At 39.4% G+C, this 27004-nt stretch overlaps 2 protein-coding genes across 9 annotated transcripts in view; one reads left to right on the forward strand and one right to left on the reverse strand.

The window, feature by feature from the left end:
• The window catches only part of ccdc66 (coiled-coil domain containing 66), a 70803-nt gene extending 56309 nt beyond the window's left edge, over positions 1–14494 (reverse strand). For 2 of the 5 annotated variants that reach the window (XM_079680423.1, XM_079680424.1), the window contains exons 1-8: positions 14333–14493; positions 12766–12824; positions 12581–12603; positions 6459–6707; positions 5475–5724; positions 4452–4563; positions 4108–4202; positions 3533–3585 (exon numbers count right to left, since the gene is read on the reverse strand). In XM_079680423.1, coding sequence (XP_079536549.1) covers positions 3533–3585; positions 4108–4202; positions 4452–4563; positions 5475–5724; positions 6459–6707; positions 12581–12603; positions 12766–12824; positions 14333–14343 — 852 coding nt within the window. In that variant the 5' untranslated portion in view covers positions 14344–14493. Of the gene's footprint in view, positions 1–3532; positions 3586–4107; positions 4203–4451; positions 4564–5474; positions 5725–6458; positions 6708–12580; positions 12604–12765; positions 12825–14332 lie in introns of all 5 variants that reach the window. The other 3 variants (XM_079680425.1, XM_079680422.1, XM_079680421.1) reach the window with 3 other exon arrangements.
• A 516-nt stretch (positions 14495–15010) lies between these two features.
• Positions 15011–27004, forward strand: part of ip6k1 (inositol hexakisphosphate kinase 1) — a 31032-nt gene continuing 19038 nt past the window's right edge. Inside the window, exon 1 of one of the 4 annotated variants that reach the window (XM_079680427.1) lies at positions 15011–15184. The gene's annotated coding sequence lies outside the window, so the exon portion shown is untranslated. The other 3 variants (XM_079680430.1, XM_079680429.1, XM_079680428.1) reach the window with 3 other exon arrangements.

A 27004-nucleotide genomic window follows, 5' to 3' on the forward strand; every position in this document is an offset into this window, starting at 1 on the left:
ACTTCAACGACTTCAAGATTCCAAAACAGGTTCTTTTATTTGTGCGCAATCCATTTGCGGTCGATGTTTCCGGGTCCTGTCCAGCCGAGGCGAAAGCCGTGATGCCCGGTATTGACGAGGCTGCATTCCAGCTGGAGTTGGTGCAAATTCAGAGCTCTGATGTGCTGAAAGCAAAATTCGGAGAAGAGGGACTGTGCGAGTTTTGGGCTCATTCTACTCATCAGTTTCATCACTGCCGGAGACTGGCTATCTACCTGTTAACCATGTTTGGATCTACTTACATATGCGAGTCCGGATTTTCGACAATGAACTTGATAAAGAATCAACATCGCAATCGACTCACGGATGAACATCTCAACCAGTGCATGCAGCTTGCTCTGACCTCGCACCGACCTGAATTCAGCAAACTGGCTATGGCTCGGAAATGCAACTTCTCACACTGATTTGTCAGGTAGCTTCTATTTTCATTTATTTTGTAATGATGGGACGCTGCCTATGCTTGCATCTTTGTTAATCTCGGACTTCTAGGCCTCCTCTGCCTCTTACTGATCGCATTTGCTATCCTAGGCCTAGCATTGTTTTCTGGTATTTGTTGCCACCCAGCATTTTGGTGTTATAATACACAAATCTATATGGATTCATTAGAATAAAGTAGCTGTGGTATGGGGGGGCGGGCGTGGTTTAGCGGCAGGTTGTAAAGCAGGGGGCGGAGCGGCTAATTGCCTGGGATTGACGTAGCTGTCAAGTGGATTAGAATGATAGGAATGCGGTGGTATTTAACCACGTGTGTTTTTGTTCTCTCAGTAGGAGACTGGCGGACAGACGGAAAGACGAACGTTACGCCAGGACGAGAATCCAGACCCCTGCCAGTTATCATTTGCCCGTTGAGGGATTGTTCTGTTTTAGCCACCTCGGGAACCTTGTGTGAAATAAATATCCGTTTACCCGACTGCGTCTCGCTCTCCCTCCTTATATTCCGCAGCAGACCACAAATCTGCCACAGTAGCCTACATTACTATTTTGGTTGCCTATTTTACTACTACTACAATAATAATAACAATATCAATAATAATTATTATTATTATTTATTATTGCATGGTTGGTTGTACAATTACAATGGCATTTGTTCATTTTCATTTTCAGTCTTGTGGCCCTCGCCTTCAAGACATTTTACAATTGTGGCCCCCTTCCTAATCTAGTTGAATACCCCTGGTCTATGGTCACTCAGAGTAACCTACTGTTAATTTAGCTGCTGGAGAAGAAAGATCAGGGGGGGAGGGGGGGGAGAGAGCTGTGGTTGATGGGCCATTAGTTGTGTAAATACACAGCTGAGAGCTGCCGTTTCATTCAGACTGTTTAAAAAACTGTAACAACGGACTATTTTTCTTAGCGGATGCATGTGAATTTAAATCAATACATACAACTATTTTTTAAATCAATAAAAAAATTTTCTAAATCCATAAAAGCATTTCAATTAATATTGGGAGTCATGTCGTTACTTTGTTGAGAATGTGGCCATGTAATAAGCGGGATAATTTGCAGCGACTTGTTCCTTATGGGGAAAATAACACCCTTCATCCGCTACACTTTGGGATCCTGATCGACCGACGAAACTCCATTAAAATATACATATTTTTGGTGAATTACTGAGTTTAGGCACGTTAATAATGTTTTAATGAAGTTGAATACAGTATATTCATATGTGACAGTGATTTCATGTCAATTCGGCGAACATAAACATAAATGATTGTGGTGAAGATGATGATTAAATTAGGATTAAAAATCGAGAGCCGGGCTGCATTTCCTCCCGTTCGTTTTTTTCGAATAACAAAATTATTTTGTTAAATAACAACATGTTGATGTTTTGTAAATGATTACATGTCTCTTATTTAGCACAGAGTATGATATCCGTGACATATGGATCTTAACAAAGTTCCGCTGTACATCCAGCGTACTGTATCTGACTTTATTTCACATGAGCTCCAGTGTGGAACCCCACTGCACCTCCTGGTGGATCAATGATCCATTGCAGCTGGCTTCATTATAATTACATTTATCTATCACGGGGGCGGTCTCAAGTCAAGCTGGAGGTTTTCCCTTGAGCGAGGGCAGGTCACGTACCAATCACGGCCCTCGCGTTTCAAACTGTCCGAAATGAATCGCTCCATCTGTACAGTGGCAATGTCTCAAGATTTAGCAAAAATACACCTTTATTGAACATACAGTAACACAAATACTACAAATTCACATAACAAACAATCAAAAATGAAAAAGAGTCGCCACTTATTATTATTTTAAGAAAAAAAAAAAGTAAAAAAAATAATTTTTTTTAATTTTAATTTTTTTTGGTACCCGGCTGGCGCCCCCTAGCAGCGGCGCTCATATTTCAGCAGCGGCGCTGCGCCGCCACTATTTGTATATAGGGGAAACACTGCACACACACACACACACACACACACACACACACACACACACACACACACACACACACACACACACACACACACACACACACACACACACACACACACACACACACACACACACACACACACACACACACACACACACACACACACACACACACACAAAGACTGAATATCATGTTCTATTTGCAATTAAAGATTGATAATAGTGTGTATTGGGTTATTGAGAAGAGACTAGAGAGTGCTTGACATTTTTTGGGGCGGAGAGGGCCTTTTATCAGTTATTAAAGTATTAAAGTTGAAAAGCAATGATTAAAAGTTGAACTATTCCGAGCTTTGAACCAGCTGCGCGGAGGATATCGCCGCATCCTAGCCGCCGGCTCTGTCCACTGGGCTATCAATTCTTTAGACCATTGAAGTGTTTTTATATTACTCATTGTCTTTTTGTTCACAACTTCTCCACATTTCGAAGTGTTTCACGAGCCAGAACGACCTATTTATCTTCCTGGCTTGCTATAATGATCCAAGTAAAATACAATGCCAACAACAACTCAACAGCAACAATGCAAACTCCGACAACAACCCACACATTGCGCATTGTTTAGAGCGGTTATAAAGTGTTGAAGCGCTCAAATTTGAAACTGTTTCAATCTGTCACCTGTCAGAATCGAGACGAGGCAGTGCATTGAATCACCTGATTGGACGGCGAACCAGTGAGTTGATTCATTCAGGAAATGAAACATTTGCTGGTTCGGACGTCACATGTCACGTGATTTGAAGCAAGCTTCGAAGCACTGCTTCTATGGAATAGGAAGTCCAGGGTTGAAGCTCCGTTCGAAGCTTCAGTGTCAAACTGCCATCTCTAGTGGCAGCTCTTTTGTTAAGTTGAGTTTGTTTTAATAAATATCTTTCCTTATATCGTGTCCTTTCCACGTTCTTTGTTATGGCCAAGAGCCAGGCCATGAAAATAACTTGTACTTTGTACTTCATTTTGTCTGAATAATTAAATGGATGAAACATATTAGCTTATTCACTTTTTCCACAATAACGAAAAACAACCAATAATAAAGTTTAACTCAAAAGATAAAAATATTTTCATGCCGTACCTGAAGTCTGCCAGGAGCTGAACTCTGCTGCTGCTTTAGAGCCACTTGCTCATCTAATACACAAATACGACACACAAGTATATGTGAAAAAATCAAACAGGTTTCAAATTCAGTATATTCAAATTCACTCGTAAACTTTTAAATAAACTGTAAAATGTAGCTAGATTTTGCACAAAAAGCCAAAAACGGTTTCACTTGAAAAAAAAAAGTAACTTTAGCTACTAAGTGTTCAAATTCTTCCATCAGCTAATCTCTACCTCTTTCTGTTTTTGGGAGCAACTGGAAAAACTAATGTTTCATAAAACCAAAACTAGGATGCAAAAAAACATAAATAATTGGTAAAGTTGGTGATACTTCTCTGTAGGGTTGACAGTATAATTCATATATATGCACTACACGGTGTGTGTGTGTGTGTGTGTGTGTGTGTGTGTGTGTGTGTGTGTGTGTGTGTGTGTGTGTGTGTGTGTGTGTGTGTGTGTGTGTGTGTGTGTGTGTGTGTGTGTGTGTGTGTGTGTGTGTGTGTGTGTGTGTGTGTGTGTGTGTGTGTGTGTGTGTGTGTGTGTGTGTGTGTGTACCTAGTTCTCTCCTCCACTGAGCCTTCTTGGCGTCGATGGTTGCTCTGCTGAGGGTCTGTCGCTCTTCCGGCCAGCTGAACGGACATCCAGACAACCTGAACAGCAGTTCTGTTTATAACCACTACTTTACATACACAGATTTCTACACATTCATTGGAGAATACTGAGGCTGACATGCACTTCTAGTGTTTGGATCTACACCTACAAATATGTAAATTACTGTACATTTTCTAAATAGCAAACTATTAATTTTAAATATATTCAAATAATCCTTCTAACGTTTGTACGCTAAAGAGAAATCAAAAATCGTTTCATGTCAAATCTTGTTGATGTCGGCTGCTCACCTGTTGTCTTTATCCTGAGATGTTGCAGTATTATCTGTTCCTCCTCCTCTGTCTTCCTCCTTCATCTCTCCACTTCCCCCTCCTCCATTTATTAAGGATCCAGTTTTGGAGTCTGTTAAAGGGATAGTTCCCCCCAAAAAAATGTAAAGTTACATATTTGTACCACTCAACTGAAGTGCTATACATAGATTGTTTTGGAGGGAAAACTGTCGTATAGATGTCTGCTTTCTCTTATAAATAAATGGAAAAGGTGGCACTTGGCTTGTGGTACATCAAGCACTACTTTTGAAACACTGAACAGCAATGTCATTTCCAGAAATAATTACCCGGTTTATCCAATATTTTGCATCTACTCAAGGACAAGTGGCTCATGCTCGTTTGGTTGAAAGAAAGTAGTTCCTACTTGAAACTGCTACTCGTAAACAGGTCATGATTCCTGTTGAGTTTCTTTGGTGCTTTGACACCACAAGCTGAGTGCCATCTAGTTCCATTTTATTCTATAGAAGGCAAAAACATCTAAATCCATTATTTCCAACAGTCTGCAAATCCCAGCAAGACATCTAGATTGATAAATAGCTCAACAGGTAAGAAGAAGAATATTATCAGTAGTATTTTGAAATTCAAGCATATTCCTTATATTGAAAACTGAAACAGAATTTGTTTTGCAATTTCCAAACGTTCAAGATTTGTACCAACTCCAAACAGTACAACCAGAACTAGCTATTGGTTTTCTACTTTCTCCACTAGCTTTCTTTACAAAAACATGCCTGTTGGTTTTTTGGTGCTGCTGGAAACACTGAGACTGAAACAAACAGTAAAACCAAACTAGAGTTTAAAAGAGACTTAAAAACATTGTAAAACTGGTGAGGTTGTCAGTATAATACATATGAATATACATTAATGGAGTTGAAATGTTGAGGCCTAATTAAACACTTTTAATTCTGATTTTGGGGTTAAACTTTGCTTTGATACAATCATTACTAATCACTGCTATCACTTTCATTCTAGCATCACTACTCCTACCCTGGCTCCTGGGATCCTCTGGTGTGTGTTGGCTCTGGTTGGAGGTGTGGACGCTGTGGAGGATGTGCTGTAGCTGCTCGCTGGTCAGACACACCACACTGTCCTTCAGTCCTGCGTGTCCACCGGCCTGCGAGTCCTTCAGTCCCACCTTCCCACCGGCCTGTGTTCCACGGCTCTGAGGCTGAGCTGTTTTCCCATTGGTTCTCAGGGAGCCAACGGTCGTGTTGTGATTATGTCTGTTTGACTTCACCTTCACACACACACACACACACACACACACACACACACACACACACACACACACACACACACACACACACACACACACACACACACACACACACACACACACACACACACACACACACACACACACACACACACACACACACACACACACACACTAAAGTGTAACTAAAACAGATCCAAGGGACGTGATCACATCACTTCTTTTATAAGCCTTTGCTTTACTGTCTCCCAATAGAATAGAGAGAATCAATTTGTTTTCCAATATTTGGACCAAATACCTCAATATTGGTATACCAACAATATTGTAAGGTTGACTATTGGTGCTTATTATAAAATGTTTACACATGATATATGATTTGTTTTTGCTAAATAAATATCTTAAACGTGGATATAGTATAGTCTTCGGGTCTCAATAATAAAAGTAGGAAAATGGCATCACTTTAATGTAATGCAGCCTATAAAGCCAGGAAACACTTATGTCATACGATACTCAAAATCTAAGGCCATATCTAATCTCACATCACAATATTGATATAATATTCGCTTTATCTCTTAAATAAATTGTTTTACTATTCTTGCCTTTTTCAACACTATATTGTTTTTCATCTATTGTCTTCCAAACCTGATGATTTCAGACTTGTTTGTCTTATTTTCCTGTCTTTGTGAAGCACTTTGTTGCATGGATTTTGAAAAAGTGCTCTTTAAATAAGATATTTATTATTTTATTGTTATTACCTTGGCAACAACGTTGACGTTGCCTCCTTTGAGATAATCATGCGTCTTGGATGAGGCAAGTGTGGAGCTCCTCCCTCCGGTGGTGGTGTTGGAGGTGAAGGAGGCGGCTGCTCCTCCTGCTTTGGTTTTGGTTTCTCTACGCCTCCCCAGCTGCTGCCGGGCTGGACGCTCCCCCCCCTGCGCCTCCTCAACACAGGACGGCTGCCTGGAGCTCAGGATGTTAGTCGCTCTGGGTTTGAAAGACAGCTGCTGGAATACAGGTAAATAAAATCATATTAGACAAAACTATAAAAGATAAGTTTACATTTCCTATAAGCATACCAATAGATATCAATTGTTACATATTTTATTTTACCAGCTGTTCCTATTAACTTCGATTTTATGTTTTGATCCTGATCATTTGATGCTTAGTTTGCTCCTGTCAGGTGTGAGGCGGCAGGAGACGGCAAATAAATAAGACGATTTAATGTTTCATGTCAAATATTAAAGAGGCCGTATTATGCTTTTTGGGGTTTTCTATGGAGCTATTTCAGGGTCATAAGTTTTGATCATTCAAAAAAAAACAATTTATTTGAAAGTCCAAGTTTTCATCCTGAACTTTGAAAAATACAATGTTTCATTCAAAACAAAAGAAAGTATTTGAAATAATTTTTCAGGTTGAATATTATTTTGATTCAGTTCAGCAATTTTTTTTAATAAAATATTTATTTTCATATTTCACTTTTATACATATTTTGATATTTGAAAAGTTACTTTTTTCAGTTTCAGATTTTACGTTTTCAGATTCAAAACAATTTTTTCAGTTTCAAATCTTTTTTTTTCAGGTTTCAATCTTTTTTTCGCCTTCAGATCGTTTTTCACTTTCAGATCTTTTTTTTTCGCTTTCAGATCTTTTTTTTCGCTTTCAGACTTTTGACCCTGATCTTGCTTCGGGGGGCGGGGCTTACCAAAGAGTAGTTTGGCACCCTGAGTGACAGCCCTCCCTCTGTCATGATGCCTTCATGGATGTTAGGTAGCGCAAGAAATACAACTACACACTTTCTATACACAATACTCCCGTGATTGGTGGTAAAAAAAACTGATACCAGCATCAAAGTTCCGTTAAGCGAGCTGTTGAGCATCGTATTTGGCAACAATCAAGGTATAAGAGATGTGCTAGAATCTGAAATCACGTATCCGCAATCAAGCGTTGTCCTTCCCCACTTCCACGTAGCTCCATGAACGCAGCATAGTATTGGCTTGGTTTTTGCGATCAGAATCAGAATACCTTTATTAGTCCCACAGGGGATACATTTACATTGTTACAGCAGTAACAGTAAGTAATGTTACCTAAAGCATGCATACAAAAAGTATTAAAGATTAAAAAAAGAAATTAGATAGCCTATATTTTTAAAGTTACACCTTTTACTCCCTAAGGGAGTGCAATGTGGCCACGCCTCCCAAGATGACAGCACGTTGATTTGTTTTCTGTCTCTGTTAGTGTTTGTCTCATCCTCGTTCTTCTTGTGCATACTGACATTTTATAATTTTTATTTAGCTTTTTAGACCCGTTTTTAAATTGGTCTGCTGCGCTTTTGTGCCGGTGCCTCGCTGTGACTGGATTGTTTGCTCTCTGCCTGAGCTTTCGCTCCTTCGGACTCTGGATTGCTGTCACTATGTTGCCTAAAGCTACCCTTGTGTTCGCTTTCTTCCTGGGATTAATTGTCAGACCGCATGTCGGCAAAACTGACGGGTTGCCTCCCAGCAATATCTCTATTCACTTCGGACTTTCAGATGGTGGAACCTCTGGAGCGCTGACTCCATCGGATAGTTTTTACCAAAAGTTGATGTTTCATGGCACGAAATGCGCTCTCCCGTTTGCCCTATTTACTCTGGACTCGCTAATATCGAAGGATTGGAGCAGCCCCGCCCCCCCGAGGAGCGACGCGTCCAGAGCCCATGTGAAAAAATCATCTTCCAGACTGTTAATATTGTTACTGCTACTACTCTCTGGTAACGTTAACATTAACCCTGGTCCTGAGTGTTTCTCTGCTTCCTTGCATAATTTGCCAACTCCGAATGAGTTTAGCTGTAGGCAAGGATTGGGTTTTCTGCATGTTAATGCTAGAAGCCTAGTGCCCAAATTAGATGTTTTCAAGACCTGGTTTTTAGTTGCTAAACCTGATATTGTTGTAGTTTCTGAAACCTGGTTAAAACCTTCTGTCACTGACACTGTTATTCACATTGATGGATATAATGTATTCAGAACGGATCGTAAGGGCAGAGCTGGTGGTGTTGCAATATACACTGCTGAGAAACTACAGTGCTCAGTCCTTCACTCTATTTCAATTCCAAGGCAATTTGAGTTGCTAGCAGTCCAAATAACTATAGCAAATGCTCCTCTCACTGTTATTGGCTGTTATAGGCCTCCATCGGCCATCATGGATGCAACTACTAGCCTTACTGAATTGTTGTCTATGTTTTCTTCTGAAATCATATTAATGGGTGATTTAAATTGGGACTGATTGAGTGATACATCTTCACAGTTTAAGCAGGTTTGTGATTCTTTGAACTTAACTCAGCTTATTGATAGTCCCACTAGAATAAACCCTGCCAAACCCAATAACGATACCCTTATAGATGTCATTCTAACAAATGCAGCTCATAAGTATGTGTCTGTTGGTGTTTTTCCTAATGATATCAGTGACCATTGCACTATTGCTTGCGTTAGGAGCACTAAGTTGCCCAAAGCCAAGGGCCTTATTGTCCTCAGGCGCTGCTTCAAACAATTCTCTGAGCAGGCTTTCCTACACGATCTGGCGGAGGTTAAATGGCACTTCATAGCGTTAATTCCATCTGTTGATGTTGCCGTCCAATTTTTTATTGATCACTTTTTATCGATTATTAATAGACATGCCCCCCTTAGAAAATTCAGAGTCAAGAATAGGAACACTCCATGGTTTACTAGAGAACTATCTGATCTAATTCATGATCGAAATAAGCGATGGTCTTTAGCTAGAAAGTCTAACACTAGTGATGACTGGCTTCTTTTTCGTGTCCTCAGAAATAAATGTTCAGCCCTTATTAAAAAAGCTAAAACTGATTACTATCTGAGCTTAGCCACTGATTGTTTTAATGACCATTCTAAGTTCTGGAAAACAATTAAATCACTTCAGAACAAGAAAGTTTCTAGTTTCCCACAAAAACTGAAGGTCAGTGATTATTTTATTTCAGATTCAGATGGTATGTCTAATGCTTTCAATGCTCACTTCAAAAAGGCTGGTCACATTTTTGATGAGCAAAGTCATGACTCTCTAAATGGTCGTACTCACAGCCCTAGTCAAGAGATGAGCTCCCCTGTTTTTGATTTTGCTTCTTTCTCGGTCTCTGAAGTCTTACAGGGTTTGCACTCAATTGATCCTAAAAAGTCTGCCGGGCCTGACGGCCTCGACCCATTCTTTTTAAAAATTGCAGCTCAGATTATAGCACAACCAGTAACTGATATTTTTAATCTCTCCCTGTCCACTCACACACTGCCAGCTCTGTGGAAGCAAGCTCTGGTATCGCCCCTCTTGAAAACTGGTGATCCCACTGAGTTAAATAATTATCGTCCTATCTCAAATCTTTCTGTGTTATCAAAGATTCTTGAGTCCCTAGTTTATACTCAGCTAAAACTTTTTTTAAATTCACACAACATCCTTAACCCTATGCAATCTGGATTCAGATCAAAGCACAGTACTGTAACTGCCAGTCTGAAAGTCTTAGATGATATCAAGGCTGCTTTGGATAACAAATCTGTTTGTGTTGCATTGTTTATTGACCTAGCCAAAGCATTTGATACTGTAGATCACCACATTATGTCTAATGTTATGTTGGTGTCTCGTTTCGGTCATAATGCCATTTGTTGGTTTCAGAGTTATCTAACCGACCGTACTCAATGCGTCAGGTTGGGTAGCACTGTCTCTGACCCTGTCACCTTGGAGAAGGGCGTTCCACAGGGCTCTATTTTGGGGCCTTTGCTCTTTTTATTATATGTAAACAATATTTGTAATCAGATGCAATTTTCTACCTATCATATGTATGCTGATGACACTATTGTATATTCATGTGCTCCTTCTCTGGACATGGCCGTTTCCAATTTAAAATCTGATTTTATCACGCTGCAGCATGCACTTCTTGATTCCAAACTGCTTTTGAACAGTAAGAAAACCAAAGCAATGCTTTTTGGTCCCAAGTCAGCGTCCTCTTGCCTCTCCATTGACACCCTTGATGGCGTCTCTGTGGAGTTTGTTGATATCTACAAATATCTTGGCTTTTGGTTGGACAGTAATCTGAACTTCAAACACCATATCGAAGTTCTAACAAAGAAATTGAAATTCAGTCTTGGCTTCCTTTACAGACTTAAATGTTGTTTTTCAACTTCATCCCGTAAAAGGTTGGTCTCTGGCTTATTCCTGTCCCAGCTGGACTACGGTGACACCATTTATAGATTTGCCTGTCCCACTGTCTTGGCCAAACTTGACCCACTCTACCATGCTGCACTGCGTTATATATCAAATGCACCCTATAGGACTCATCATTGCACACTGTATAGCCTAACTGGATGGTCCTCACTCACTATGCGTAGGATGCAGCATTGGTTTTTATTAATGTATAAAGCCATTTTAGGAAATCTTCCACTCTACATATGTGCCAGATTTGCTCCAGTTTGTGACTTTTACAACCTCAGATCCAGTGCCTTGATACGGTTCCAGGTTCCTGCTGTGCGGACTGAGGCTGGAAAAAGGAGTCTCTTTTATTATGGTCCTTGGTCTTGGAATGACCTTCAATCACGCCTCAAACTGACGGCACTTGTTTCTATAGCCTGTTTTAAATTGAAGTTTGTCAGAAGTCCTTACCACCAGCTGCTCTTGCAGTAATAAGTAGTGCCTTTCTTACTGTCCTAATGTGCACAATGTAGTAACTGCTTTTTTTCGTCTTTTGTTTTCTTAGTTATGTTCTCTGTATTTTATATGTTTGTGTTATGTGTTATGTGTAACGTTGCTGCCTTCTTGGCCAGGTCAGCATTGTAAATGAGATTTTATCTCAATGCTTTTTATCTGGTTAAATAAAGGTTAAATAAAAAATAAATAGCAGCCAGGTATATATTGCACAGTTTTTAACGGCATATATATATTGCACATATAGCAAATATTGCACATAGTTGGTATTTATCAACAAGAGGTGTGTTGTTTTGTGCGGCGTCTACTAGGGGCTGTGCTGGTTGTATAGTTGGACCGCTGCAGGAAGGAAGGACCTGCGGTATCTCTCCGTGAGACAGCGGGGTATGGCGTCAGGTCCACCAGGACAACCTGCTGGCTCGTTGCGGATACGTAATTTCACATTCTAACACAGTTTATTTGTACTTGATTGTTGCCAACTACGGTGCACAACAGCTCGCTTAACGGAACTTTGACGCTGGTCTCAGTTTTCTAACATCCATGAAGGCAACATGACAGAGGGAGGCCTGTCACTCAGGATGCCAAACTACTCTTTGGTAAGCCCCGCCCCCCCAAGCAATATCAGGGCCAAAAGTTTGAAAGCGAAAAAAAAAAGATCTGAAAGCGAAAAAAAAAGATCTGAAAGTGAAAAACGATCTGAAGGTGAAAAGCAGTCTGAAACCTGAAAAAACAAGATTTGAAACTGCAAAAATATTTTTTTTGAATCTGAAAACGAAAAATCTCTGCTGAAAAAAATAAGGATTCAAATATCAAAATATGTAGGCTATAAAAGTGAAATCTGAAAATAAATATATTATTAAAAAAATTGCTGAACTGAATCAAAATAATATTCAACCTGAAAAATTATTTCAAATGTATTTTGAATACATCATTGTATTTTTCAAAGTTCAGGATAAAAACTTGAACTTTCAAATAAATTGTATTTTTTTGAATGATCAAAACTTATGACCCTGAAATAGCTCCATAGTTTTCCCTTTCCTGTAGTTCTCCTGCCTGAAACGCCTCGATTGGAATCCTGTGTTTACTTCCGTAACATAGTGACATTACTTTGTAACACTCGTGCTTCTATTGGCTAGCGCTCCAATACATTGTATGTGAGTTGCCGAGGGGCGACCAGCTCAGAGCAGAGCAGAGGATTCCTACCTTTGCTGGATTCTTCTCAGCGCCTGCAACAAAAGACGTGACAGTGAGCAGCTGTGGATATTACACAACATACACAGGTGCAAACGTGCTAATCCTATCAAAGGACAATTTCACAAATTAATGCTTTTTGTTACATGTATTACATTTCTGCAAAACTGCACTAAAAGACAGTCGCAAGCTCTCACCATGACTGAGTAAAATCAACTTGGGTTTTCCATGTTCAAGTTCAAACAGCAGGCCGTCTCTGTTCACACAAAAAGGGAAATACTATTACATAGAATTATTTAGCACACAAAGAATTTGACAATATGTAAAGGCCCAATTATGCTTTTTGGGGTTTTCCCTTTCCAGATTGAGTTTCACTCCCATACCCTGTTTGAAATGCTTAAATTAACTCCTTTGTTTCATTCTGTAACATGATGACATCACTATGTAACATTGGCTAACGCTCCCACACATTGTACGTGAAATGCTATGGACATTTCTGATAACATCCCTAAGTGTTTGACCAATCACAACAAAGCAAGCCAGCTAACCAATCAGAGCAGAATGGGCTCTGGTTTCAGACGGAGGGTGAAAAGAGGCAGGCAGTATGATAAAAATAAAGAGCTTTTTGAACATTAAAGCATGGAGACATGTCACAGTAGAGACACAACATACAAATATGAACCTGAAAATAAGTATAATATGTCCTCTTTAATGTTTTCAAGTGGCTAGTGTTTTTAAGGTCTTGTGTTTTAATGCTCTCTCACTGCAAACATAATTTCCTCTTTTGGAAACTGATGTCTAAACTGAACAGGCATCTCCGTAAATGAGTGCTGAGTTAGTGCTGAACCCAGCAGTAACTACATTATCACATATCTTTTTTTATTTAAGTTGTTCCGTCTAAATGACCTACATCAGATATACCAAAACATTGTGTATAACTGGACTTCCCCCTTTATTAATGAATGTATTAATTCATCAATAAACTATTCCGTTTTTTTTAATTTTTAGTCCTACAAAGAGTATTTATTATTAACACCTGGATTAATGTTATATTATATATATATGTATATATATATACATATATATATATGTATATCATATCATAGCATATTCATTTAATACTGTTTATAATGTACATGCGTAGCAGGCTCACATTTATCATAATGTTGAATATTTTATTTATCATATATTCTATTCTTCATATACTGTGTAGTGTGTACATCACTCTGCTCTGTACTGCTATTTAAATTCTGTCTAGATTGCTAAACTGCATTTCGTGGTATTCACTGTACATTGCTTTGCTTGGAAAAAATGTTGCTTTATTCACACAGGAACTCCAAATCCCACTTGTTACTCATTAATGACATATCATATGCCTGTATTATGTGTTTGTATTTATCTTGTTTTTCTTTAACCTTTACCCTGAGTCAATGCAATGCTAAAAAGTGTGCCTTGTCATTTTCTATCTTCTTTGCAGGGACAGAAGCACATTATTGTTTGAGAGATTATTGCCATCACCTTTATTGACTAATAACATCAAACAGCTAATGCTGTGTGGGTTAAAGTCTTAACCACAGCTCCTTTATATTATCTGCAATGTGCACGTAGAACTAATGTTGCGTGTGTTACTATAAGAGCTGTCTTTCTTCACAATTTGGTCGCAAGCTATAAAATAATCCAAGTGCATTTCACTGCGACACACACGGCCAGTGTGCTAGCATTGCTAGCTAGTAGCTCCCACTAACGTGAGGAAAGGGTACTCACCCGAGATTCATGCCGGCAGAAATATGTTTTTTTATCGTTTACCGAAACCGTTATGACATAAGGAACAGTCGGTTAACACATATTTTATTATTAATTGAATAATAGGGCTTATGTGGATGGTCCACCCTGCCAGTCACACCACAGTTCCTGGTTGTTAAATTGTGTACGTTGGTTACAGACAACGACCAAGAACGGCTTCACTGATTGGCTAAATCAATTTAACTGTAAAATGGACGGCCAATCAAACGTCTCTTTTGGATGTTTACGTTGGACGAAGTTGCGTTTAGCGTGACTGGGAATCTATTTAAAACTATATAATCAAGAACAAAAATAAAGCGATTACTAACGTTTACTTAATTCTTACAATTACTATGTTTATGAAACGGCAGTTAAAATACCTACATAATTCTGTCTGACATAATAGGGACTATGAATTGACATTACACACAGTATCCCACTGTATTATACAGTATGTGCCTTTTCAAAAAGGCCAGTGAAGGCAACCTTTACTTGCATTCAGAGGCCACTTTATCAGATATACATGTTTATCAATGAGGGAAAACATAATATGAAATGTTTTTCCTGGTTTTTCCCCATATGATATTCCTAGGAGGAGGCAGTTCCAGTGACAGGCGGTAGGGGGCGCCAACCCGTCGCAGTCGTGGAAATTAACTGTAAAAGCCAAACAGGCTGCGTTAGCTTCACTGTAATGACGTTAGCCTGCTAGATGTTTTTTTCTGCCGTTAATGATTTAGGATACTGGGGGCCAACATCCATGAGCCTCTCCGGTCTTTTGAAGCACAGCCACCGTGACCTCCTTGAATCCAGCCCCAGTACCGGGCAACCCTGAAGGTATGTTGTTATTGTGACAGCTCGCTGCCTCTATCCGGAGACACTGCGTAACGTCAAACCGTTATGCTAGCTCTTTAGCTAGCGTTAGCATGCAAGGATACTTAAACGGCAAAACTAACGTCAGTGTTTTCCATCAGTGACCGGGATACCGAGCGGCGGTTGAAGGAGAATTTTAGATCGAGATGTCTCATAGCGGTGTTAAGTTTTATTCGCAATGTAAGCTGTTTTAAGCTATTTTTGCTGACTTAGCCTAGCTAGCGTGTTGTCAAGCTAAGGTCAAGAAGCTGCTGGCCAGTCTGACAGCTAACGCTAACTAATATGGTACCCAGTGGTCTATAAACGTGTAATATGTGGCGGATAGCCACGCTGCTAATAGTTAACGCTGGCTATTATCAGGTTTAAACTGGGAGCTGGGCTTGTGTCGTATTCAAGAAGAAAAGGTAGGTATCTAAAAGTTTAATTAGCTTAAAGCTAGCTTGGTGTAAATATAATTAATGGAGGAGGTTTCTAGATGGACTGTCTGCTGTAATGTATTGTGACAAACATATTTGCAGTAGTAACTAGGTTGTTGTTACTGTATTTCGTGGTGCAGTGCAGTTAATTTGTACTAGGTTTATTTTTTTCTGTTGCACTGTGCGCGATGATGCCCAGGCTACTATATGTTATCATACAACTGATACAGAATTGTCTTATCATTCTGCTCCACAAACGACCATAGTGTTAGTAAATAAATAGACCGAGATCCACCATTTAGGTACTTCCTGTCATATCAACCATATTGACTCGAGGATGTGATGCTTTTTTACCTATATGTAATGCTGAATATCATGCTGAAAAAAACCACCAGTCTTTACTATGTAATACATGCAGCTGGCTTCACATGTGATTGATGAAGACTGTTTACATGTATTAATGTCAACATTTGAGGGGACACTTCCTTGCCTGGTTATTGTCAACTAAGTGGATTTCAAGGGCATGTGTCCAGATCTCCATACCTACAAGTTTGGGATTTTAATAAAGGGAAATATCTATGAAATATAGTTTGCTTAGTTACAAATAGTATGTAAAGGTATGGAATATTTCTTTAGATATTTATAATGCTTAAATCGAGTTATTCTTTGAAGATCCAAAAGGACAAACTATATTAAAGACCTGACCAACGTATCATCTTCCTTTCCTCTACTTAATATGAATAGTTGGACATCTAAGCTCCCTTGTTTTTAACTGTATACATGTTTCTTTATTGAGTTAGGGATGGGCTATGTAAGAAAGTCATACACGAAATGTATTTGAATGTAAAACATTTGAAAAGATTGTCTATGTGGCACAATATTTTTTCCACCCAAATCTATTTGGTTGCTACAGACTTATTACATGAAAAACATAAGCCTCATTTTGTGCTTATTCTCTTTTTTCATATATATTCAAACCAATTCTATCAATTTGGAGGAATGTTTATTAAATGTCTAAATGGAGTACCTGTACTGTACCTGAAAGATATGTGTGTACTGTGCTGTCAGCTTGATGAAGTATAATTTAGATTTTAGATTATAATCTGATAATTTAGCCATATCTAGGCAACCAACCAAACTCTGGAGTACTTCTACCCAAGACCTTGAGTGCTCCATTTACTATTTTCTTTGCCTTTTGTTTCTAATGGAGAAAGAGAGATACAGGAGCGTGCAGACTTTGGGCTTCAGCCTGCCTTTTTGGTCCCAAAGATGTGATAAATGGTACATGATCCCATCATGTATTTGAGTAAATTATGTTTATAAAAAACACACATATGTAATTTCATAGAAGAATTCAGATGACTGAATTACTTGAAGGGCAAATATTTCCCAATTGAAGTAACGACTGCAGTGAGTTTTTTAATTGTTTAAAAGAAGACTGTCTGCATGATCAACAATTACCAATGAATTCACAAACATCAGACACACAGATCTTTCTTTACATCATCTGGAGAAATTCTGCAAAATTGTCCTGCCTTAAAGTTACATTTGGCTTTACAGATTACAGAAGTGATTGTGGTGTAACTCTTGATAATGTCATACCACTGTTTTATTTATTTTTGTTTTCAAAATCCTTTTATTATTTAGAGATATTCATAATTTGTTCATAATCTGAGCACGGCAGGCAAATAACAGTTTGCACCTGAATGTACACTGTCACTTGTGTTCGTTTAATGTAACTACACGTTTATTATTCAGGTAATGATGTTACGCTGGACTGCATTTTATGGAGATGTTCCGTTATTTACATTTTTTTGCAAATTACAAAATTAGTTGTAATCACATGTATACCAATACCACAGTTTTGTCCACAAAAAATAAAACTTAACTTGAGTGTCTGTGTTTCTGGCATGAAAGTCTCAGTTGTTGTGGTAGCGCCTCAGTCGGTGGTTAGCGGTGAGAAAGGAGCCCAGATGGCTTGTGTGTGGTCTTAAGTCGTTGTTCTGACTGATGTTGACGTTGTCTCTCTGACGATTGTTGATAGGACGGTTTGTTCTTCTAGAACTGTGTGTGTGTGCATGTGTGCGTATCTGTGTGTAACTCAGCAGCTGTTGATTTGTGTCAGGGGACATAAGCCGCAGCTGTGCGTGTGCGTTTCCGTGTTTTTCCCAGTTGTAGTTTGTGATTTCTGTAGAAAGACAGATGTGTTTGGGGTGTCTCTCCCAATGCGCTGCATGATACGGAAAATGAGCCGGATCCCTTTCCCTGCACTACTTTCTCCGCTCCTTCCCTGCCTCCTTGTATTGATCAGTATCTCATACTTTGTTTAATTGCTTCCTCTGTACTTCATTGGTCCTCATTTCCTTCATAACTCCTTTCTCACTTTTACTCCCTGCAGCACATCCTCCATCATCATGATTTCCATTCATTCACTCACTTCCTTTCATCCATCTTGCCACGATTAGTCGCTCTACAAAAAAAACGCCAACTATTTTGATGATCGATATATTGTTTAGGAAGTTTTTCCTGCAAAGATGGCAGAAAATGCTGTCTCTCAAATGTTGAGATGTCTTGCTTTGTTATGCTTTATACAGAAGAATACAATTTAAAAAAAATCTAGGATGAACACTATTTTCTTAAATTTTTAGACCAAACATTTCTATCGCAAAATAGTCCATAATGAAAATAACCCTTCTATCACAGCCTGTTTTTGGAGCGTCCCTGTTCTTTAATGCTCCTCTTATTTGGTTCCTTACGTCTTTCCATCCCTCACAGCCTCCTACTTTCCTTTTAACACTTCCTGTCTGTCCTTCATACATTCCTTTCCTTTTTTCCTATTTCTCCACTACCTAATTTATCATCCATCACACTTAAACCAACATCTCTATTTCTTCCCTTCCTCTTTTCTTTGGGTTTGTGAGTTTCCATTATAGTGTGTGTTTGTGAGTGTGTGTCAGCAGTACCTACCTCCATCCCATATTTAGCATCATTTACTGGTTATGCTACGCTTCACTAATGCATCCACTCAGCAATAAAACATGCTCAAAGATGCTGAGTTAAGACATTATGATGGGAACGACGATGATGATGATGATGATGATGATGATGATGATGATGATGATGATGATGATGATGATGATGATGATGATGATGATGATCTCTTGGCTCTTGCACCTGACCTTCAAATCATTCTGGGATATATCTTGAACATTGGATTGGTCAAATTGGGACATTGCAATGCTTTGATTTTACATTGCAGACCAGACAGTTTTTCAGTTGCATTATTATATGTATTATCTGTTGAAATGCATAGCTGGGTTGACAGTCATTTCTTGCAGTAGGTGTATATTTTACGTAGGGTTGCAACCAAGGGTTATATTATATTTTTTCTATTAATGTATTACTTTACTAAAACCTTTGCTTTAAGAAGTTAAAACAATAACATTTTGGTCTGTTCTGCTTTAAAAAATAATAGTTTTTACCTCATTATTCAGTCTGAAATAGTGTATTTTTTCCTTTTCTTTGCAAAGAGCAGTTAAGGATAATAGAAACATGTTGATTCAAGAGTTGTCATAACTGTTAATTGATTTAACAAAAACCTTTACAGCTACGTCCATTATAACAACTTGTCACCAGGTCTGTGGCTGTTGTCATTTCACAATAAGGTAACCGCTGTAAATATAATATATTCCCTTTGCCTCATAACTTAATCTCTTATTAAATATTCCCAGTATTAGGACAATTATTTTCCAGCTGTGTTGGTATTTATGATTTAGGCTAATTTGTTGCTTTACCATTGTTTAAGATGTTTGCAACTGTATATGAGTGTGGTTGACCTCTGACAGATAATAGCCTGCTGACCATACACCTGTTTTTGTATGCAGGTGGACCAGGTGCCTTTGTTGATTGAAAGCACATTTAGTCAGCTGTGTAAAATAAGTGTTTTGTTGGTGAGAGACACATTTTGCAATCCACTTTGCTGCGATTGATGGAGCAGAGTAGTGCTGAGCAGTTTTTATTATTGATTTTATATATTACATCACATGTCATTTGTTAGACGCTTGTGGACAATTCCCACTGGAGCAATTTGGGGTGAAGTGTCTTGCCCAGGGACACAACGACATGCTGACTGCAGTGGGACTCGAACTTGCTACCCCCTGATTCGAAGTCCAGCACCCTATTCACTGAGCCAAAGCCCCCCCCCTGTATCAATTAAAACATGAATTATTGATTTATTGGTCAGTCATTACTTATTCATTTATTAGTCATTCATTTGAACAAATCACATTAGGGTTTGTAAACTCAGGCATGGCATTTTTCTTTAGATGAAAAAAATGTTTCACTTTACATCACATTGATCATTCAAATATGATGTATATGTATCTGGTAAATACAAAAACGTTTTGGTCACTTTTCCTTTTCTATTCCTGCATAAAAGGTTTTTAAAGATTTCTGCTTGACGTTTAACGTAACAACCTCTGTGGCTCAATTTCAACCAGAGATGTCTTAGTTGTGTGGTTTTGTCTCAAGATGTCATGGCATCTCCGGTTTTTCCCCTCAAGTTTTCCCCACAAGTCAGAAGAAATCATTCCTCACTTTTAATTCTGGTTAATGTTAATTCCATCTGCAGCAGCTATTAATCTAACTAATAGAGTGGTGCAGTGATGATGTATCTTTGTAGGCCGACCCGGAAGTAAGCTGCGCAAGGGTTGCCTCGACAAAAAAGCAATGGGATTTCTCCGTAGGATTTTGGAATATTGTAAAAAAATAAGATCCGTGGAAAACGAACCTGTTTGATAAATGCACGTTTTGTTCAGCCGGATAATCTCCACATGTCTACCCTACTTTTATAATTTCAAAATGCTAACGTTTTGCTATAAACGAACTACAGCCGAGTACAGCAGGATCGCATGACTTCAACGTCACGCCAACTTAAGATCGGTATTCAAAAATACAGATTCAAAATTGTACAAGTTGAAGTGTTTGTTTTAACAGTTTGCAGGAGGCAGCTACTTGCTTTCAAGCAGAACAGGGACAAAACAAACTTAGCGGAAGTGTTTACGTGTTCGGCGTAATGACGTACAACGTCCTCGACATCTTCTGTAGTCCTATTCAGCCACTTGTTAACAACCATCGTTTTTCAGACATGTCAACTCTTAAAAAATCAGCAGTGGGGTCACTGCTGATGCATTTAATGTGGTAGAACAAAACGTGATTCGTCTCTTAAATTTGTGTCAACCACAGACCTTATTTCGAGCTATTTTCCCAAAATTAGTTAGAAAATCCATTGACTCTGAAACGAGGGAACCGGAGGTGGTAAAATGCTAACTAACTTCTGAGTTTTAGGACTTGTGTAAAAGGGACATAAATAGAGAGCAAGTTTAACAGTAGTTGTCAATGTACTTTAATCTAGTGTCGCTGCTATAGTAGTACTTCACACTACCTCTGATGATGTAAGAAGTACAAATGGGAAAACATGAAACGTAGCCAGAAAAGTCACTGGCAAGTGATTTGATTTGATTCAGCAGTGTTTCCCCTAGGATGGAGTCATAGCAGCGGTGCTAAGGCACGTGGGCCCAGCAAAATGTGAGCGCGGAGCGCGTGGAATCTTTTAGTGTGTGCGAAGTGCGCCCCGCCAATTTGTTTCTATGTGTACAAGAAAGGCTCTTGAGGCCTAGTACGAGGGCCGGTTCTAGACAATTTGCTGCCCTAGGTGAGATTTTAGGCGACATTTTATATGTAAAGAATAAATGAAAAATCTCTAGGGGGCACAACTCGCCCAAATGAAACAGATCGGTTTACATTTTAATAATCAAATAAGTATATGAACATGTGTAATAAAAAATAAATGTAGCTTATTTTATTTTTGTTGTTCATTCATATCATATTTTACCTACATTTATTTATTTATGCATATTTTTGTATCTCTCCAACTTTAAACGATATTTTTGGTTTACTGTCCTATAGTATACATTGGAATGATTGTGTCTTGGAAATATGTGTTTACATAATTTGTGGTCAAAACGTTTGAGACCCAGTGAGATAACTTAGACTAAAATTAACTATCTAAATACTCAGAGAGTCCTTTACCTCACTGAGCCTCTCAGTCTGACAGGAGAGCTCTCCTCCACCCTGGTTGTAGAAACATCTACTTCTTATATCCGTTAGCGCAGCTAGCACCAGATTCTAATAACAACAGCGCCGGTACCGGGTGCGCCCTCTCCCTTGCTCGCTCTCTCGCTACCACGCTCGCACTTTGGCTGTGAGCTGCGGGCGCCTGATAAGCCAACATCCCCCACTTTCATCACTTACAGCACCCATTGTACAGGGCAAATTAAACGTGTATCCGGGGTGAAAAGGGTGTTACATTTACTTAATTATGAATGTTGTTACATCTAGGCCGAACATTTGGATGAGCACCAACAGTCAAAATGTTTTTTCCCTCCCAGAGCTGCCAGCGCAGCACCCCCCAGATCTGGCGCCCTAGGCGACCGCCTGTGTCGCCTATGCCAGAAATTGGCCCTGCCTAGTACATACAGTGGCAATGTCTCAAGATTTAGCAAAAACACACCTTTTATTGAACATACAGTAACACAAATACTACAAATCCACATAGCAAACAATCAAAAATGAAAAAGGGTCGCCACTTATTATTATTTTAAGAAGAAAGATAAAAAGTTAAAAAAAGAACACTTTTTTTTTGTTTGTTTTTTTGGTACCTGGCTGGCGCCCCCTAGCAACGGCGCTCATATTTCAGCAGCGGATCTGCGCCGCCACTATTTGTATATAGGGGAAATACTGTTCAGTAATGACCTCACCTTTTTATTTTAAACTAAACTATCAGGAGGTCAACATCTTCTAGAAATGAAAATGTTGTGCCATTCATCAGTACCCTTTAAACTTGACACAGATGCAACTCGCTGCCAAACTACGCATTCTACTATTTAGAGATCCCTGGAAGTCCTTAATTGGCTCTACTTAATAAGGAACATACACACACACACACACACACACACACACACACACACACACACACACACACACACACACACACACACACACACACACACACACACACACACACACACACACACACACACACACACACACACACACATGGTCCATCAGTCAGAAATAGCAGCTTAATCAGTCTGCCGGTGTCGTAGAGCCCAAGTGAGCCTCAGCTTTGTCCCAGTGATGGCTGATGATGTAAGATATTCTCACTCAGATCCTCTAATAAGATTGGCTGGCTGCTCAGGTGATTCACCACACCTGGCAGAACATAGTGTAACGATTAGAGATGTTGTTGGTTTGTTTGGAGCACGTACTCCTGAGCTGCCTCCTACAGGCATACGACAGGTCTGATAGACTAACGGTGGCAGACGTACAGTAGCTTTAATGCGAGAGAGGCCGCTATACTCAAATCATTTTTAAAGTGAGGTCATTTGGCAAGTCGGCTGGCAGCTGGTGGCAGAAGGGGAAAGTGTGCAGGAGATCAATGTTGTTTTTCGACGGTACCTTTGCGACAAGGCAGCCAACACTGCATGGATCACCGAGCTATCTGACACTGAATCGAAACAAATTAATTTTACATAGCACACAAAACAGCATGATATGAAAGCAGCCCACAGCTATAACACAGGCTGGGGCTACAAAACAACCTGTATTTGTAATGGTTTTCATGTGTTATTGACATACAAAAACAAATAGTAGAATATAAGATAAAACTGAATATTATTTTCTGAGATATTCAGCCCAAAGAGAAATAAGGAGATAAAAAGACAGAGAGGGAGCTGAGCGGATTTGGGCAGAGGGATGAGGGAAATGGAGAGGAGGAGAGTGTGTTTAGGAGACATCAGTTAGGAGGCAAGTCGTCCTTGACTCTGCCCTCCACCAGCCTATTCCCAGCCCTCTGCATCACACTGCATACAGGACTCTGCCTGCTGGAAACACACACCTGTTGTCTGTGTGCCAGGAATTCACAGGAGACACATATAGACCCACTAAGGGACACAAGACCACCGTATAGAGGGGTAACCATACACCAGCTGTTCACTTAACACCCCGATACGTACCTCTGTGTGACCAGATACCTTTTGATCTCAGACAACAGCCACACTAGAGGTTCACACAGGCTCTACTGTACTGGGGCACAGAGATGCTTTCAGCTAAATGCTAAGAGCAGCATGCTAACATGATGATGTTTATCAAGTATAATGTTTTATCATGTTCATAATCTTTAATCTATTGTTGGCTAATAGAGTGGTGCAGTGATGACAGATTTGGGTAGGCTAATCCAGAAGTGAGCACCATAAGGGCCCCCTCTAAATGTACTTTGCTAGCCAATACAAACACGAGTGTTACTTGGTGATGTCACTCTGTTACAGGAGTAAACAAAGGAGTCCAATGGAGGCGTTTCAAAAAGCATAACACAAGTTGATGATACTTGCACGCTATGTTCAGCAGGATCATCTCCACACATTAACACCACATTTGTAAGAGATGAAGTGTTAATGCATTAAAAAGCTAACATTTAGGGGAGTCAAAGTTATTGCAAGTCAATATATAACCTTGATTTAATAACCACTGTGGATTCTCCTAATGTTTGACAGCATTATTTGATATACAATAACAGTGATTGAAATTCAGTGATGAACTAATGCTTCTTTTAGCCTGTTCTGTGTGATGTTTGCTTTGGACTTTTTTCTGCCATGAAATATCTAAAGTGTATTAATTAATAATGTCTTGGCACATGCTGAATATGTGAGTATGCAGCTGGACCTCAGAAATCTTTGTTGCATGTGTGCTCATATATCTTTGTGTTGGATAGATGCTTCCGTGTGTGTTGCCGAGTGCAGCGGAACGTTAGACGTCATGGATCATCGGGGTGATTCCACTGATCCCAGAAAACAGAACAGATGTGACCTGATGTTTACTGTTTGCTGCTAACTTTAGAATGCATTCCTCATGGGAAACACTGTTCTCAGTGTCTGTATGTGTGTACGTGTGTGTATCTGAGGCTCGTGCTCAGTCAAGCTTGGATCGTGACTTGAGATCAGAAGTTAGATGTTGACATTTCCATCGTGGCTAGATGCGTGCAGGGTGCTTTGAGCAGTCTTGTGATGTGGGCCCAGTCCGAGTGTGTGTAACAGGAACAGGGTGGTGAAAAGCATTTCTTACCTTGACAGCGATGTCTGGGGCCTGGAGCTTCTCACATCAACAGCTCACTTGTTGCACACATATATGTCATTAAATCAAAGGTTTCTATTAAACAATCAATCAGTTACTAAGTATCAGTGATGAAAATTACAATGAAAGCTCTCCGATGGTTTGCAGGTGTAATTGCTTATTTATTTATTTAGTTAGATACACAGGGTGTTTCTCAATCTCGAGTAAAGCTGCTCCAGAGCCAATATTTCAAGCATACTACGCCATCGAGTCCCGCCGAAGGACTGTTCCAATGCCCAGCATACTTGGAAATCTACCGAGCCCGGCATACTTCGTTTGGAATTTTTTTGAGGCTGCACATGTGTAGACTCCGCGGTCTTAAAATCCCCACAATGCTTTGCGCACGAACCAATTTCCCCAAATCTGTGGCGGAAAATGTAAGGCGGGGCCTCTCATATGACGCACACCTGCACACTTGCTAGCCTGTTTCACTCTTCGTTTGCCAAATGCTAGGAAGTATTCTTGCCTAGCTTCTGAAGCAAATGACTCGGAAGACATATGCCACGAAGCAAGCATCCTCGACATTGAGAAACACCCATGGTCTAGTTTTGGTTGTGTCTTTGTAAGTGAATCAATTCCCTTTCTTGTGAACTATAGTCATTCAATGTACACTATAATACAATAGTTTTAATTGTTTCTGGCAATTGCATGTCCACACTAGGGCTGACACCAATAAGGACTTTCTTTATCAATTCATCTAATGGATTCTTTTTTTTGTATATATATATATGAAAGTGCCACCACAATTTGTGTCAAAAGTGACAAATTCAAATGTATTGTTTTTGTCAATGGTCAAATAAACACATAAGAAAGAAAACCGCAAATCAGCACATTTGTGAAGCTGGAAGAAGATAAAAATGACAAACTGATTATATACAGAGTTGCAGAGTAATATTCTTTTGATCAATGAATTGCCTGAAATCACATGTGCCGTTGCTTATGCTAGAAAAAATCTAATATTAGACGTATTAACCTTTAGGGGAAAACAAGCAAAGGACACATGAAATGAACTAAGAGATGTTTTAAAGGTCATGTAGTAAAAGAAAATACCGATCTTTCTGATTCAACTCAGCAGGAGTTTGGTTCATCAATGTATGTTTGCTTCTTGGTAATTAATCAGAGAAGCCTTCAATTTGTGAAAACAAGTAGAGACTTACACAATCAAGTGGAGACTGCATTGAGTTGAAGTTAGTTTCAAGTCAGCATTGATTGGCTAGGCTTGATAATTGAAACATTGCGTTGGGGAAACCCTACATTTCCAGTAAAACTCTTTATACAACTATATTATTATAACCAGGCCTTCACAGCAAAGGAGTCCAATGGAGGCGTTTCAGGCAGGGTGTGTGGGACAGAAAGTCCCTCTGGAGGGAACACAGGGATTTGAGCCTCAGCAGACCATTTACATGCACACAAACCTCTAACACACTACAGGAAAGGGAAAACCACAAAAAGCATAATAGGGCCCTTTAACGGACCACATACATTTTTGGAGAAACTTCTAACTTTACATTTGGAATGTTATTAAAAAAAGGTCCGTCTTGCTAAAGAAGAGTTATTTAAAAATAATAATAATAATAATAATAATAATGTTTTGCCATGTCTGAACTGTTGCATATGGAGACTATGTTTGGTGTTACTCCATTATGTTGAGCCCTCATTGTGATATTGAGCACCGTGCCTTGCCGTGGCCTTGACACTAACCAGATGATGCCCTTCAAAAACACACACAAACACACACGAGCAGGCTATGATGATAGCCTGCCAAGCCTGCCAATCCTCCCCAATCGTCTTTGTTCTCTTATGTCCTCCTCTTCCTTTCTTCTCATGTCTTCAGGCAGGCAAGGATGACTCATATTGGGGGAGCCTTGAGGTGCATCATGGGATATATGGGGATTGGATAGGAGGAGGTAGAGGGGGATTTGAGAAAAGGCAGGCAGGGAGGAGAGGGGAAATCTTGAAAATATGGCCTTGATATTTGGACACCTGAACATGTGTGAGAGCTGAACTCGATGTGGCTTTTGAACTCATCCTTTATTCTCCACTACGTGGAACATCAATTCAAAATGTCATTTCTTGAATGAATGAATTCACATTTGGAAACAAGCTCTATTATATTTGTGGCGCGTCTTTAGATGTTTGA

This window comes from Notothenia rossii, assembly GCF_949606895.1.
Source record: "Notothenia rossii genome assembly, chromosome: 5".
Classification (NCBI taxonomy): Eukaryota; Metazoa; Chordata; class Actinopteri; order Perciformes; family Nototheniidae; genus Notothenia; species Notothenia rossii.